This window comes from Parasteatoda tepidariorum, chromosome 9 (assembly GCF_043381705.1).
Source record: "Parasteatoda tepidariorum isolate YZ-2023 chromosome 9, CAS_Ptep_4.0, whole genome shotgun sequence".
Lineage (NCBI taxonomy): Eukaryota > Metazoa > Arthropoda > Arachnida > Araneae > Theridiidae > Parasteatoda > Parasteatoda tepidariorum.
The window spans coordinates 60,215,996-60,231,078 of record NC_092212.1 but is presented as its reverse complement, the minus strand read 5'-3'; the positions used below and the strand labels follow the sequence as shown (position 1 = coordinate 60,231,078).

The window sequence follows — 15,083 nt, the reverse complement described above, 5'->3', positions numbered from 1 at the left end:
AACTTACTCAATTTTAGGGAATTTTCAAAAACCAAGAGACTTTTTACTAAACCAGTTGACCTGGAGAAACTGACGAAATCCATGCTTATGTCACACTTACAATAAGCCACAAAAATATAACTAATTATAAAAAATAATAATAATATGGTTTTTTTTCCTTCGTTTTCCTAATTTTAAAAGCTTTAATCGGTACACAAGTTAAAGACATAATTGAACAAGCGTTAGAGAATATACAACAGTTAGAGAATATACAAGATATAATTAGATAAGCAAATGTTAAACTATAAATAAAAATCAAAGAAAACATACTTGATCTGCACGTTCCTCTAGAAGATTTTTCATTTCTAATATATTACTGGACTTCTCTCTTTTAAGGGTATGTATCTCACTATTTTTTTGTGTTAATTCAGCATTTAGATCTACTATTTGTCGATTCAATAGCTCTTTTTCTTGCTCTAAGCGACTCACTTGATGCTAGAATAATATTAACAATTTTATCTATGAATGTTTTATGCAAGAATGAACAAATATTTTTTTTATTTTTTAGCTATAACACAATATAGAACTTGCACAGCTAAAAAAAATAACATTAAAAAAAATATTAACAGGCAACAAATGATTTTCTTTCTTCAGTTACAGTGTCAAACCATCATATCAAATTCTAATAATCATTATAGACACAACTACAAACACATGGCAAAATAATCTAAAAATGCATGGTACTATGCATTTTTAGATAATTTTCAACACTTTTTGAAGGACATTGTATCTTACAGCTGTTTTTAACAATCATCAAAAGCAGAATTATATCTATAGTTCCATGGTACAACTAATAGATATTTGTTTAACCCACTGGCGGTTAAGGAAATGGGCAAAATTGGGAGAATGTTTCTCCCCTACACACAGTTCCCCTATCAATTAACATGGGAAAACCGGTTTTGCTATGCAGGGAAGACTGCAGGTTAAAATGTGACTTTTTACGTGCAGAACCGTCAGTGGGTTAATTACAAATAATTCGGGTTTGAGGGTTTTGACAAAAAAAAGTTCTCCTTCGTTAAATTATAGACATTTTTAAAAGTAACCATGAAAATTAACTACTTAAAATATCAAACATACATTTTATATGCTTTCAAACTTTTTAAAAATAGACTGAGAAACTGGCCTTGCAGATAAGACTATATACGTGATCCATATTCATTAGTGGACAACCCCTTAGTAAAGATAGAATTTTGCAATTTTTAAATGCACCATTAATTAAAATAAAAAGTTAGACCAAAAATTCTAATTTTATGTATGGTTTATTTTAAAATCTGCATTTAAATTTGTCGAAAATAGGAAGCTCTGAACAGTGAGCATGATTCAGATAGCTGAAAAGACAAAATGATAAAAAAAAATAGGAGTAATTTTTTTTAGGAAAATCAGGAATATCAGGATAACTAAGAACTTTTTCTTATGTAGAAAACTATGAACTCTGGAACTTATCTTATTATTATTATCGCTAAGGAACCCATGAACTTATGGGACAACTAAAAACTCTTACTTAGCTTCATTGGAACTGTTACTAAGTAATAAAAAAGAAACACATATTAAGTAGTAAAAAATACAGTAAATTTAGAATTACACCTAAAAAAGGCACACACCAACAGAAATCACTATGTTCGAAATATATCGATATAATAAATTAAAACACATTACTAGTAAACTTGATTCCTTTAACTTAGATTCTTCAGATGAAGCTATTGCTGCAAATTTAGATTCATTGGCAGATGTTACTTGCTCGAGTAAATTTTTTAGGTCACCTGAAAAAATTTAAAACCAAAAAATTAGATGTTTTTTTTTTTTTTTAAAGAATTCATAATTTAATTACTTCATCTAAATATATACATATAAAACATAAATGTGACCCTAATTTATAACACATCCTGATTGCTTCCTTAGCAAAACAGTTTTTATAAGGTATTTAATAATTCCACTATATGTTATGCACAATTTTGTAAAAATTTTGCAATTAAATTTTGTGCCAGTCCAGACTTCATAGTAGTTTAAAACAACGCTTCCACTGCAATTTACCGGGCCAAAAAAAAAATTATGGAGTTTTTCACTTTAAAATTAACAAGCAGATATATTAAAAAAAATTAGACAGCTAAAATGCGGAGTTTCTTTTTCATTAGATAACCAATAGTCTAAAATAAGATTACAACTTGAAAAATTTTAAACAGAGAAATTTTAATATTTTTATTATTATTAATTGAAAAAAACATATTATATTAAAAACCCAAATTATTTGAATCTTAAAATTGTAAATTTTAAAACCCTCATCAGCAGTCATAGAATTGAGGATGTTCTGAACACACACAAAAATCAGGAGCAAATAGCTAAAAATCAGGAAAATTGAGGATGAAATATTTAGTATCAGGAAAATCAAGACAACTATGAACCATGGACAGACTTTTTTAGTAGGCTCTTGTGCATCTGGTTTGATATTAATTGTGGAACATTGGTATGTCCCATTAATAACACTCAACGAGGAAAGTGGAGGATGGAAAAAAAAATGAAGAATGTTAATTCGGTTATCAGTATATTTTCACTCGTCCTAATCATAATTTTTCTCATTTGTAAATTTCATAAATAAACACAGAACATTTTAGTTTTATTATTTGAGTATTATTGATATTCAATTAATCAATTGCAATCAAGCAATCAATTGCAATCAATTAACACAGAATATTTTAGTTTTATTATTTGAGTATTATTAATATTAAATTAATCAATTACAATCAAGCAATCAATTGAAATTAATCAAAATTTAGCACATTAAATGTTTTAACTGTGCAATCAATAACATGGTAATAGCTGTCATAAAAATTTTAATGTTTAAACATTTAAATGCAAAACTTGACATCCATTTTTACCATTCATCTTCTCAATTTCATGTCTTCTTTTTTCCAGCTGTTCAGACAAAATCCTTTTCTCCTTCAAAAGTAACTCGTTATCTCGTTTTGTACTTTGCTAAAAAAAGAAGATAAACTATATTTAAAACATTTTGAAAACTAACAATAAATTTACAATTATTATTTACAATTTTAAGAATTCTAAATCTAATATAATAATAATAATAAACTGAATATGTACAGAAAAATTTCTACATTCGATTCATTATTTTTCTCCATGAATTTACAGTCATGCATATGAGCTTTACTCTAATAAAAGCACAGTTTGGGATCACAGACTTAGTAGAATTTAGATATTTTACAATTTTACAGTAGAATTTTTCTTTCTAAATTTGTAGAAAATGTATTAAAAAAGGTGAGCACATTAAAAGGCAAAAATCAATAAGACAACTAATAAATAATAAAAAATTAGTAATTATTAAATTATTTAAATATTAATTATTAAATTATTGAATTATTACTTTATCATTTTAATTATTAAATTATTGAATTATTACTTTATCATTTTAATTATTAAATTATTTCATTATTAATTTATCATTTTAATTTTAAATTATTTAATTATTAAATTATCATTTTAATTTCAAATTATTTAATTATTAATTTATTATTTTAAATAATTTATTATTCTAATTTATTATTTTAATTAATTTAATATTTTAATTATTAATTTACAATTAAATTATTTACCATTAAATTATTTAAGGTATCAACAAATTAATGACCTTTATGTCAGGGTTGTTAAGTTAACTAAAATGGGATTTAAATCAAGCTTAAAACCAAATATTTTTTTTGAAAAAATTTATTAAATTTTTTATTTAGATAATTTTTTTTATTTTGAATACAGCCAAATGAAAAAGATACAAGTTTCATAAAAAATTTTGAGTTAAATTGCTAATGGGAAATTGTATTACTTTACATAAACAGAAGTAAACTAAAACTATTTGTTAATGTTAAAGTAAAATTGTGTTTCCACAAAAATACCTATGTAAGATAATTTAAAACAAGTAAATTTAATGCGAAATTGAGATGTCTCTTAAAAAAGCTTAAAATAAAATAGATTATTACTAATTTAATGCTTCTGTTAGTTCATGTAATTATTGAAAGAGTTAAAGTTTCTCAATTTTTATGTTTTACAGGTTAAAAGTTCATAATGCTTACTACATTTAAAAGTATAAATAGGAATGAGGACGATGCTTTTGAAATTATGTTTTTTTTTTTTTCAATTTAATTTTAGAAGTTTTTTCTGTTGCTTAAGTAAATGAATTTGCATTGTATTTATGCAAAGTGTTTACATTCATTATTGTGATATTTACTAAGTTACTATCTTAGTACTATATTTTTAAAAAAATGCTTAAAAAAATATATAAAATTCATTTAAAATAAATTTTTTCTTATTTATTTAATATTACAACACATCAATAAGAATATTGCAACATTTAGAGTTCTATTACGTTAAAATAAATGACAAAAAAGTAATTTATTTATTGTTTTTTTTAACCGCTAGAACTAAAACATACATTTGCTGTTTTAAATTAATTTTTTTTAATTTATGCAGTCACATGCTTATATTTATGTTGTTTTTTTATCATCTATTAATTTAAATAAATTTTTATTAAAAAAAATTAATGTCTGCAATATATCATGCTCCTTCCTTTATATGAAAATTTATATAGACTTAATTAAAAAATTCATCTGAATAATTCATATAAATGCTACAAAATGATACTTCTAAATTTTAACATTAATGTAAGTATAAAATTTTTATATACGAGGGTGGGTGTTTCGAAAAGTAAAGATACACCGTACGGCAGAGGAAAAGAAAAGTTTTGGCGAGCAAGATGGCAACACTGGCTTTAACCTTGAACTGTTAGCTTTCTCATCGCGGTCGTTCGGCATTTCAACGTTGATTCTGGTTGGAGTAGGTCATGTTAAAAATGGCTGCGGCGATTCAGAATCCCGCCGAATGCGAAGTGCGCTCCGTCATACGTTTTCTTCATGCAAAAGGTCAGAGACCAGCGGATATTCACAAAGAAATTGCTTCTGTTTATGGGAATGTTATGAATAGACAAAATGTAACGAAGTGGTGTCGTCAATTCTCTGAAGTTAGGACCGATATTCATGACGAACAGAGAACAGGTCGGCCATCTGTGATCTGTGATGCCCTTCTTCAGAGAACGGAGGAAGCAATTCGTGCGAATAGACGTCTCAAATTGAAAGAATTGCGTCAGATCATACCGGAAGTGTCAATGACAACTCTTTATGAAGTTGTGACTGTCAAGTTAGGGTACAGGAAATTGTGTGCGCGCTGGGTTCCAAAAATGTTAACAGAAGAACACAAAAAGAAAAGGATGGGCTTTGCACTCGACTTCCTCACACGCTATGCAGAAGCAGGTGATGAGTTCCTTGATCACATTGTGACAGGTGATGAGACGTGGATTTATCACCATACACCTGAATCCAAGCAACAATCAATGCAATGGCGCCATTCGAATTCACCCAAAGCCAAGAAATTCAAAACTTCGATTTCAGCGAAAAAAATCATGACTTCTGTTTTTTGGGACAGACAAAGCATTCTTCTGTTGGAATTTATGCCTCCCGGAACGACAATTAATGCTGTTGCATATTGCCAGACTTTGAAACGTCTTCGAAGGGCAATTCAAAACAAACGCAGGGGAATGCTGACAAATGGAGTTCGCTTGCTTCATGACAACGCTCGGCCTCAAACAGCGCTCGTAACCAAAGCACTACTCGAACAATTCAAATGGCAAGTATTGGACCATCCGCCATACAGCCCGGACCTTGCGTCCAGCGACTTCCATTTATTCCTTTACATGAAATCACATCTTGGTGGAAAATCATTCCACGACGATGATGAGATCAACGATGAAGTTGAAATGATGTTCCGACAACAGACGGCAAACTTCTATGACTGTGGGATACAAAAGCTTGTGCACCGACTTAACAAATGTTTGGATAACAGGGGTGATTATGTCGAAAAATAATAAATAATCAAGTTACTAAGATGTAACCGACGGTTTCTAAATAAATGTTTTTTTTAAGGAATGCGATCCATTGTATCTTTACTTTTCGAAACGCCCTCGTATACTGTACTAACTAACAAGGGGTAACATCTTTTTTACTGGCACTTCTAAAACAACATTTACTGCTTATTTGTATGTTAAGGTTATAAATATGCATATTTAAAATCTTTGGTTTAATACTTTATATTTTATTCATTATATTTATGAAAAAAAGAGCTTATTTTTGAATTCTTTAAACAAAATATTAATCAAACATTTTTTAAAAAATTATGTGTGAATTGTTTCATGGTTTTGTTACTTTTAATCTTTGGTTTAAAATATTAGTTTAATCTTTTATTTTAAATAAATCAAACAAAGCTGGCTTTTAAGCTTTTTTTTTCTTCTTTTTTGAAAGAAAACTGGGTTGTTGTTTTTAATTCTGCAGTATGTATTCTAAACTTCAATGCAATGAAGTAATTTTTCCCTTCACATATTTGATTTCATAGAAGTTCTTCCTTTTCAATAAAAAAAAAGTGTAGATTTTTCCTGGCAATTTTTCATACAAAGGTAATTTTCATTGCAAGCTAAACATTACTCCGAAACACTATTTCCAATATAATATTCCAATATAATCAGACTGACTCTAAAATAAACAACCAGGCTATTCATGAAGCACTTTATTTTTTTCCCTCTTAGAATAAAAATAAGATATACATTAATTGCAAGTAATTTGTTATTGAGTAAACATAAAAGTTTAGGAACACTGTTCTATAGAATAGCAAAATAAAAATATTATAAATTTTACTTACAGATTCTAGCACCGAAGAATCGTGCAACATTTGCAATTCTCTGAATTGCTTTTGAACTGAAGAAAGACTTTCCTCTGCAAATCATAAATAATTGAATATTTAATAATCCTTTACACCAAGAATATAAACAAGAATAATAAATCTGCAAAGTATTATAATGATTAAATATTCCATTAGAAATTTTTAAACTACATCCTTTTTGGATTCAATAGTAAACTTAAGCCTCTTAAATAGCTGCTAATTTGATAATACAGTCTTAGAACATTTTGGATAACAATTCATTATGACTGAACAAAAATATCTTGAAAATATTTTTACATGAATATTAAGAAAAAATGTATTTCTCAGAATTATTAACAGTTTAAAACAAAACAAAAATTATATTCTGTAATTTTGCACAGCTTTGCTATATATCTATAAGCATGCACAAGAAATGTATGAGTTAATACTTAAAAGATATTTATTATTATTAATTAGAATATTTTTTAATAATTAAAGATAATCAAACTTGACAGTAATAAGGTTTATTCTAGGCAGGGTTGTGCATCCTTTACAAGAAGTTAAATATGAAAAACAATGGTAATTCAGTCAACAAGAATCTTAAAAACAATGATTGTCAGGTAAGTTATAAATTTATACATGTATTTGTTTGAAATGCAAAGATATAGGCTAAAATATAAAGGTTAAGATATAGGCAACAAAGAATATAGCAATAAATATTACACAAATTCAAGAAATATACAAAAAAAAACAAAAAAATAAATTAAAAGCACTTACCCAACTCTGAAATTTGTAATTTCAATTTGGAACATGATTCAGTACTTTCTTGTAATTGTTCTTTAAATGTGGAGGTTTCTTTCTCAAATCTAAACTGTTCCCTTTCTGAAATAAAAAACAGTTCAAATTAAATTCGGAAATACAGCAAAACGTGTCTCAGGAACGACCACTCTTTGCTGCTAAATAAAATGTTCGTTGTTGGAGGTAGGTCTTTACTTCAAAATTGTTATCGACAATACAATTTCCGTAAACGATTTTAATTTTATTTATTTAAAACTAAGTCAGCAAAAAAAAAAGTGTGCCAAAAATTTAATACTTAAATGGTGATTTGAAACTCGAGTGTCATAGTAATATCATAGTAAAAATACGGGATTTTCAAAATCACACGGAAAAGTGTAGCAATAACTGCCTTAATAAAAAAATCATTTAGATTTACCAAGGGTAGCAGCGAAGTTTTTTAAAATTATAGGGTAATTTTAGGAACTTTTTTCAAAAAATTTTAGGTTAATTTTAGGGGTAATATATGATTTTGCTAGGATAAAAACAGATCACACGGTAATTTATTATATAACAGAAGATTATTACAATTCATCCACACATATCATAAATAATTGCAAGCCATAAAATAAAGCTCTGAAATTTATTAAGTCAAGAATGAAATCTCTAAAGTGTAAAAATGAAATTTCAACTTTACATATTACCTATCAGAAATTAAGTGCATAATTCAGGAACAGGCAAAAGTGAGAATAAATCAAGAGAAAAAATAAATTAACACCAACTTGGATTTTTATTTAATTTTTACCTTCTTAATCAAAACTTTATTATTACCCTTTACCTTACTTTATTAAGAAAAACTATTGTGTGATATTATTAGATTTCAAATCAGCAATTTATATTAGAAGTTAGAGAAAAACAAATTAATCATGATCATTTTTCTAATATATTCTTGATATGATTTGTGAGATTCTTTTACTGCCCTCAATAGTGTTGTGATCTTCAACACTCCTCCATAATTTTGAATGGTATCTTTGATTAGTCTAAGAGACATAATAGTATTCTCATGATGACTCACATTAAGCATTGCGATATTTATCGAAAAACCTCTCTCAGGATCAGAATTCCCATGTGGCAAAATTAAAAGTTTTAATTAATGTAGTTAAATTTTTATATTTTAGATTATTGCTTTTTTTTTATATTTAGCCTATTAACTAATTGTTATATTTTACTACTTTGTTATATTTTTAGGAACACCAACAAAATTTTATCAGATTTTTAGGAATTTTAAGGTTTGCACATAGTTTTAGGAATTTTATGAATTTTAGGGGGAATGCGACCCCTGATTTACAGTAAAATCGGCACAAATAATGCATCAAAAAGTGATCAATTAAATGTGCGTAATAAATGCATCGAATTTTAAAAACTACATTGGAATAGGTAATTTTTATAAAAAGGATTATCTAAATGCCTTAGATATATGTTGAATACAAAAAAAAGCAAAATTCGCATATCATATTAAAAATATTGGGTTTTTTAAAACCATGCCGATTGTAATCACAATAATGAAAAAGTGATTATAAAACATCAATTTACTATAGAATCTGTGAAAAATTGAGCTAACAAAAAAGTGAGGACTCAAATGTGCCAGTCAAAAGTTTTGATTTTTTTTTAAATTTTCAAATTCATTTTTTTATTAATTGTGTTCAGAAGCTTTCGTATGCCGCAAGCTTCCAATAGTTGGTGAACCACAGGTTTTACACCCCTATGTCACATAACTTATCTGATGTTTCATATTACCCATTACTATTTTTATTACAAATCACTAGATATTTTTATTTAAAAAAACTTATTAATGCTGCAAATACAATTATAAACTATGCAAAAATAAATTAAAACAGTGAGTGAGAATCAGTGGTTCTTAAAAGTAAAATTATTTGTATTATTTCAATAAATTTGAATCAACACAGAATATTGACTTCAAATTTCCTCATTTTAATGATATTCAACACACTATTATCAGGGGTCTGTCTAGACATTTTGTGAAAGGTCCGTTTTCGTAAAATTGTGAAAAAAAATACTCATAATTTGCAAATATAAAATAAACGTTTAGTCACATTCTTTCAACCAGGGTCCTGCTTTTAGGAAGTTGTGCAAACAGGGTCCGTTATTGCAAAAAAACTTTTTCAAGGAGTTTTTAAATTGTAAAGTCTTACAAGATTATGCTCAACACTGTAAAATTATAATTAAAAAAAAGGAAATTTTAAAAAATAAACAGCAATTGCAGCTACTAAATTAGCGATGCAATATACAAATATTTGGTATTTAGCCTATACTGCTGAACGCAGAATGTTCATTTTGGACGAATGAAGGAAGAAGCGTCTGCGGAAGACAAAATTTAGTTCGTTTACATCTGTCTTCTCTCCTCCCCCCTCCTGGGAAGGGTTTATTCGATTAACAAAACAATAATGAAGATAAACAAATTTGTGAAGGGCCCGTTTTTAAGTTAAAATATTTTGTGAAGGGTCCGATTTTATAATAAGATATTTTGTGAAGGGTCCGATTTTATGAAAAGATATTTTGTGAAGGGTCCGCTAACAGACCCAAATTTCTTCGAAACAGACCCCTGATTATATATATATATACATTGTAACCTATAGGATCACATTTTGTACCCCATAATAAGCCTACAATTATTTCTTCTGGTGGGGTACACTAGTACCTGGTAATATAATATGTGGTCCTATTTTAATATTATAGGTCAATATTAAAGGGAGATATAGGAACATATTGTAATACAGAACAATAGAAAAAAAATTTGAACAATTTTGTACTAATTACAGCAATAAAAATCATTTGGTTGAAATCAGGGTTGGCAAGTTTTTGACACATGACGGTTTTTACCGGTTTATACCATGGTTTTTACCGTCATGTCAAAATCCCCTCTGTCAAAAACGTCAGAAACTGTCAAAAACCCATAGTTTTGATAAAACTGTAATTTAATTTGAGTTTAACTGCTTATGATTTAAAATTCATTTTTGGGTAATAAAATTAGAAAAAAGTTGTTAAAAGATATTTAAGAACAGATTTTTGCATTTTCCCTACGTGATTATATCAAATCATACTATTTGAAGTAAAATATTAGGATACTAAACAAAATTTTCAACATTTCCAAGCATAATTTTGTTTGGCATATTACATTACTGAAGAATGTCAAGTCATTCCTGACTTGGAGTTTGTTAGTAGTCACAAGTTTTGAAAGTTTTGTTTGGCTTATTTCTAATATTTAAGAAAATGCCAAATTTTAAATTCTTCTTTTTACTTCTTGAATTTATTAATAGTTCCAAGTTTTTTTGTTTATTTCTAACAATTAAGAAGTGCAAAATTTTGAATCCTTTGAAAATCAAGCTATAAATCACTATTTTCTATCACCATCACTATTTTCAATAAGTATGTTACAATATTTCCGTATGAATGTATATCCTTCTATAAGAATACGTGTATATAGTTGCAAAATCAATAGCAATCATTTACAACATCATTTATAAAGGTAATTAAGTGAAAATAATATATTGTCTGCTATATGCCATAAATTAAAGAAAACAGTAGGTTTTTGACGGTTTTTACTGGTAAAAACACGGTTTTTACCACTGTCATGTCAAAAACCAGTTTTTGACGGCAAAAACCCAACCCTGGTTGAAATGAAATAGTTTAATGGCAGTGTTTTCACTACAGCGCGAGAACACGAGAATCTCGCATATTTTTTTCTTTTCTCTCATTAAAAAATGATTACCGCGAGAAATTCGTGCATTCTATAAACCAATTTCAAAATTTGCGAATTTCTCGCATTTTGAAAAAATTTGTCATTACGCCATTTAGAATAAAATCAGTTTCACTTTTCTTCCTGGATCTTTCATTATTTTCAACATCTGCCCCATTATTTAGCTCCTCTATTTACCAGTATTGTTCAGAACCTTTAAGAACAACAGAACACCATCCCTCGGAACCTCTTTCAAAACGCATTTCTCTGCAACCACACGTTTAAACGTAGGTAAGGTTTCTTCATGTAAGACGTTCAAATTGTTGCGCATTAATGTAAGATAGACAAATACCTTATAAAGGCAATATCTTCTACTCCGAAATGAACAAATGAAAATGAAACAAATGTGGGTAGAAACGATCAAAACGAAACAAATACGCATTTGAGCAACCAAATGAGAAAAGCTGATGAAAAAGTAGACGTAGAACATTTTCCATATGATGTGCAGCAAAAATATTCAATGCTTTAAAAATTAGAAGATGTTAAAAATGTATTATAATTAAAGAAATGATTTTTTTTTCCAAGTCTCTTTGCGTTTTTTTTAAAAAAAAATTTTTTTAATTTTTCGAAATCTCACTTAACTTTTTGAAATCTCACCCTGTTTTTAAGAAAGAGTGGGAAATTCTCGCCCATTTTTTTTCTGCGATGAAAACACTGAATGGTTAATTTTCATTTCTTAATTCAGATATGAGATTTCAAACTGTAGTTTTATTGCTTAAAATTAATCTGATCATAACTTGTTTTAAGACTTAGTTTCAACAAATTTTATACATTTAAAACTTATTCTCTCTCACATAGGATCGCTTCCATTTCAGCAAATTAATACCATTGCGAAATAGAAAAAAGAAGAATCGTAATACTTGATAGAAAATTTTAAAGCTGGACATTTCAGTTTTACAATTGCCGTAATTACAAGGAAAAGTGAAGAATAAAGTCTAACAGAAAAGCTCTTAAAAATTGCCGCGTTATTGAAAAACATCAATAAAAGCAAAAGTGTTTTTTATATTTTTTTCAAAGAATAAGCTAGAGAAAAACAAAAAACTTTCTTTATTCTTGAAATGAAACTCTAAAAATGAAAATCTTAATTTAGCTTTTGCATTGCTGTAATTTTAGAAGTTTATTCCTATAAAATAAAGTTTAATATAAACGCTCTTTAAAAAATGCTGCGCCACGCTAATGAAAAGAAAAGTAAATTTTTTTTTTTAAAAAAATTGTTTTTAGGGTGACGTGGGGTAGTTCCTGATCAAAAAATACAAACATCTATTTTGTGAAAAAAATATTCATGATAGAATTTTAATATTTACTGAAAGTTTGAGGGTTTATGAGATGAGTCCTGTCCTATGCTACCTTCTTTTGTTTGAAAATCTAATTAGAATTTAAAGATTTTAAATTTTTAGTGATCAGGAATTACCCCTTCTCTTTATCATTTCTGGGGTAATTCCTGATCACTTCTGGGGTAATTACGGATCATCAGTTTTTATAGTAAAGGGGCTGTTAAAAATAATTATACAATGGTAATTAATAAATAAGACATCAAGATCAAACAAATAAACCAAAATTATATGTTTAAGCAGCTAATAAAAGGATTTATTTAAAAGCAAAAATAAAGATTAACACTTTAAATTTTCCAAAAATCTTTGCATTGTGCCATAAATTTTAGGCAAGCAGATAACTCATTCTCATGTTCTGCTGGAATATAAGAAAAAGTTCCCACATGGGTTACTTTCGCTGGACTTTTTAACTTCATTAAGTGAGAGTGTAAAGTTAAGTAAGGTATGTCAACAGCTCTGACAGCAGCTCTCACACAGAAATTTTCTTTTTCAATCATTAAAAGAAATTCACTGATTTTGCTTTCTAGAAGCTTAGTATCCNTTAAAACATTTTGTGAAGGGTCCGTTTTTAAGTTAAAATATTTTGTGAAAGGTCCGTTAACGGACCCAAATTTTTTCTAAACAGACCCCTGATATTTATATTAGGTTAATTTAAAAACTTAAAAATTATTCTAACAATGTATACGCATAAAATTAAGATGGAAGGAAGGTAACACAAATCAGAACACATTTGTCTTGAATAGAGTTAAAAACAAATTTTGTGATTACAGTTAAAATATATTTTATAGTTGTGACACTTAATAAATATGAACTGTTATTTAAGAAAAGACAATTAGCTATTTTTTATGCTATTTATAAGAAGAAATGACAATGATCAGGAATTATCCCAGTGATCAATAATTACCCCATCTGTAGGGGGCAATATTTGATATAGTTTTCTATAATCAATAATAGGTAATGTTTACAGTAGATGTGAAACAATTAAACAAAAGCTTACACTATTTTTACATCAAAGAAAAGTAAAGTAACTGAAAATATTTATTATTAAGAAAATCCATTTATTATCTTTGAGGAAATGTGCATATTTTGAAGCCCATCTTTGAAATGGAAAATACAGAGCACGGTTTAAAAGATACTTATTTTGTTAGATTAAACAAAAAACTATTATTAAGTAAATGTAGTTATATATTAGTAAAGTGTACAAGCATTCTTGTCCATATCTCAAATTTAAAAAATAATAATTTTTTTTTAAATAAAACTTAGGTGATCATTATTTATCCCAGAAACAGAGTGATCATGAATTACCCAGGGTCACCCTAGTTCCTTAAACAAAATTTTTACTTCGAAAAATCACAGTTTTCTACGTAACTCGCTATCAATGCTACATTATATGAAAAAAGTTAAAATAATCGAATAGGCTATATCTAAAATATTTCTTGAAAATGCTGTGCCCTATAATAAAAGCAGCAAAAATTACATAAACCAGAGAAAAAAACAATCTCAATTCTTAGAAATAAAAGAGTTGAAAAAAATTACTAAATTGACTTGCCAAAATATAATTTAAAAAAAAAAACAGAAGTATGAAAACTTGTGCTTTAGTATAATTACTATATGTTGTTTTAATTCTTCAAATTAATTTTGTTTTTCCATTTCTCTACTAGAAACTAAATTTGCAAGCCCATGAGATTTCACTCTAGCACATTATATTTGCACATTTTACAAATATATTACTAAGTTCATTGATCTAAGTTCATTTAAAACATCTAAACATCATTCTAAGTTCATTTAAAACAAGAGTGCTTAATTACTATATTTGCCTTAGAATGTCTAAATATGTGTGTAGCCCTTTGTTATTTAACCTGTTGTGCAAATGTTTGAATAATGAAAATATGTGAGCATACCTAATGAAAAAGTTAAACTTAGAAACTTTAATTATCAAAAAGCCAGTATGTAACATCAAACATTGTATAAAATCAAAATTCTTCCAAACATAATTTTAATTAAATTATTGACAGTGAATTATAATGAGTGAAATACAATTCTAAGTAGGCTAACACTTTGTAATTAAGCAACTGCCTATTTACATAGTTTCCATAAATTCAATAACATACTACTTTCATTGTTAAACAGATTTTATAACAATAGCATCTGGTAGAGATTAACATCACTTTAAAGAAATTGCCATTGTTATAAAAATCTATTTAACAGTAGTAAGTTATTGAATTTCTAAAAAACATGCAAAGAAACTGAGTGACTTAATTTCAAGGCGTTAATCATGTTATTGCGTTGTCTCATATTGTGTATTGAATTATGGCAAACTTAACAATTTAACTTTTTCTATGGCAAGACCCTATAAACAAATTGAGACTACTCCAAAG

At 27.4% G+C, this 15,083-nt stretch overlaps 1 protein-coding gene across 2 annotated transcripts in view; it reads right to left on the bottom strand.

Moving 5' to 3' along the window:
* The window catches only part of LOC107438068 (nucleoprotein TPR), a 98,599-nt gene that overhangs the window by 82,947 nt on the left and 569 nt on the right, over positions 1 to 15,083 (bottom strand). For both annotated transcript variants that reach the window (XM_043052385.2, XM_043052386.2), the window contains exons 2-6: positions 7,561 to 7,665; positions 6,784 to 6,857; positions 2,913 to 3,009; positions 1,696 to 1,799; positions 310 to 474 (exon numbers count right to left, since the gene is read on the bottom strand). In XM_043052385.2, the coding sequence (XP_042908319.1) occupies positions 310 to 474; positions 1,696 to 1,799; positions 2,913 to 3,009; positions 6,784 to 6,857; positions 7,561 to 7,665 (545 nt within the window). The remainder of the gene's footprint in view (positions 1 to 309; positions 475 to 1,695; positions 1,800 to 2,912; positions 3,010 to 6,783; positions 6,858 to 7,560; positions 7,666 to 15,083) is intronic.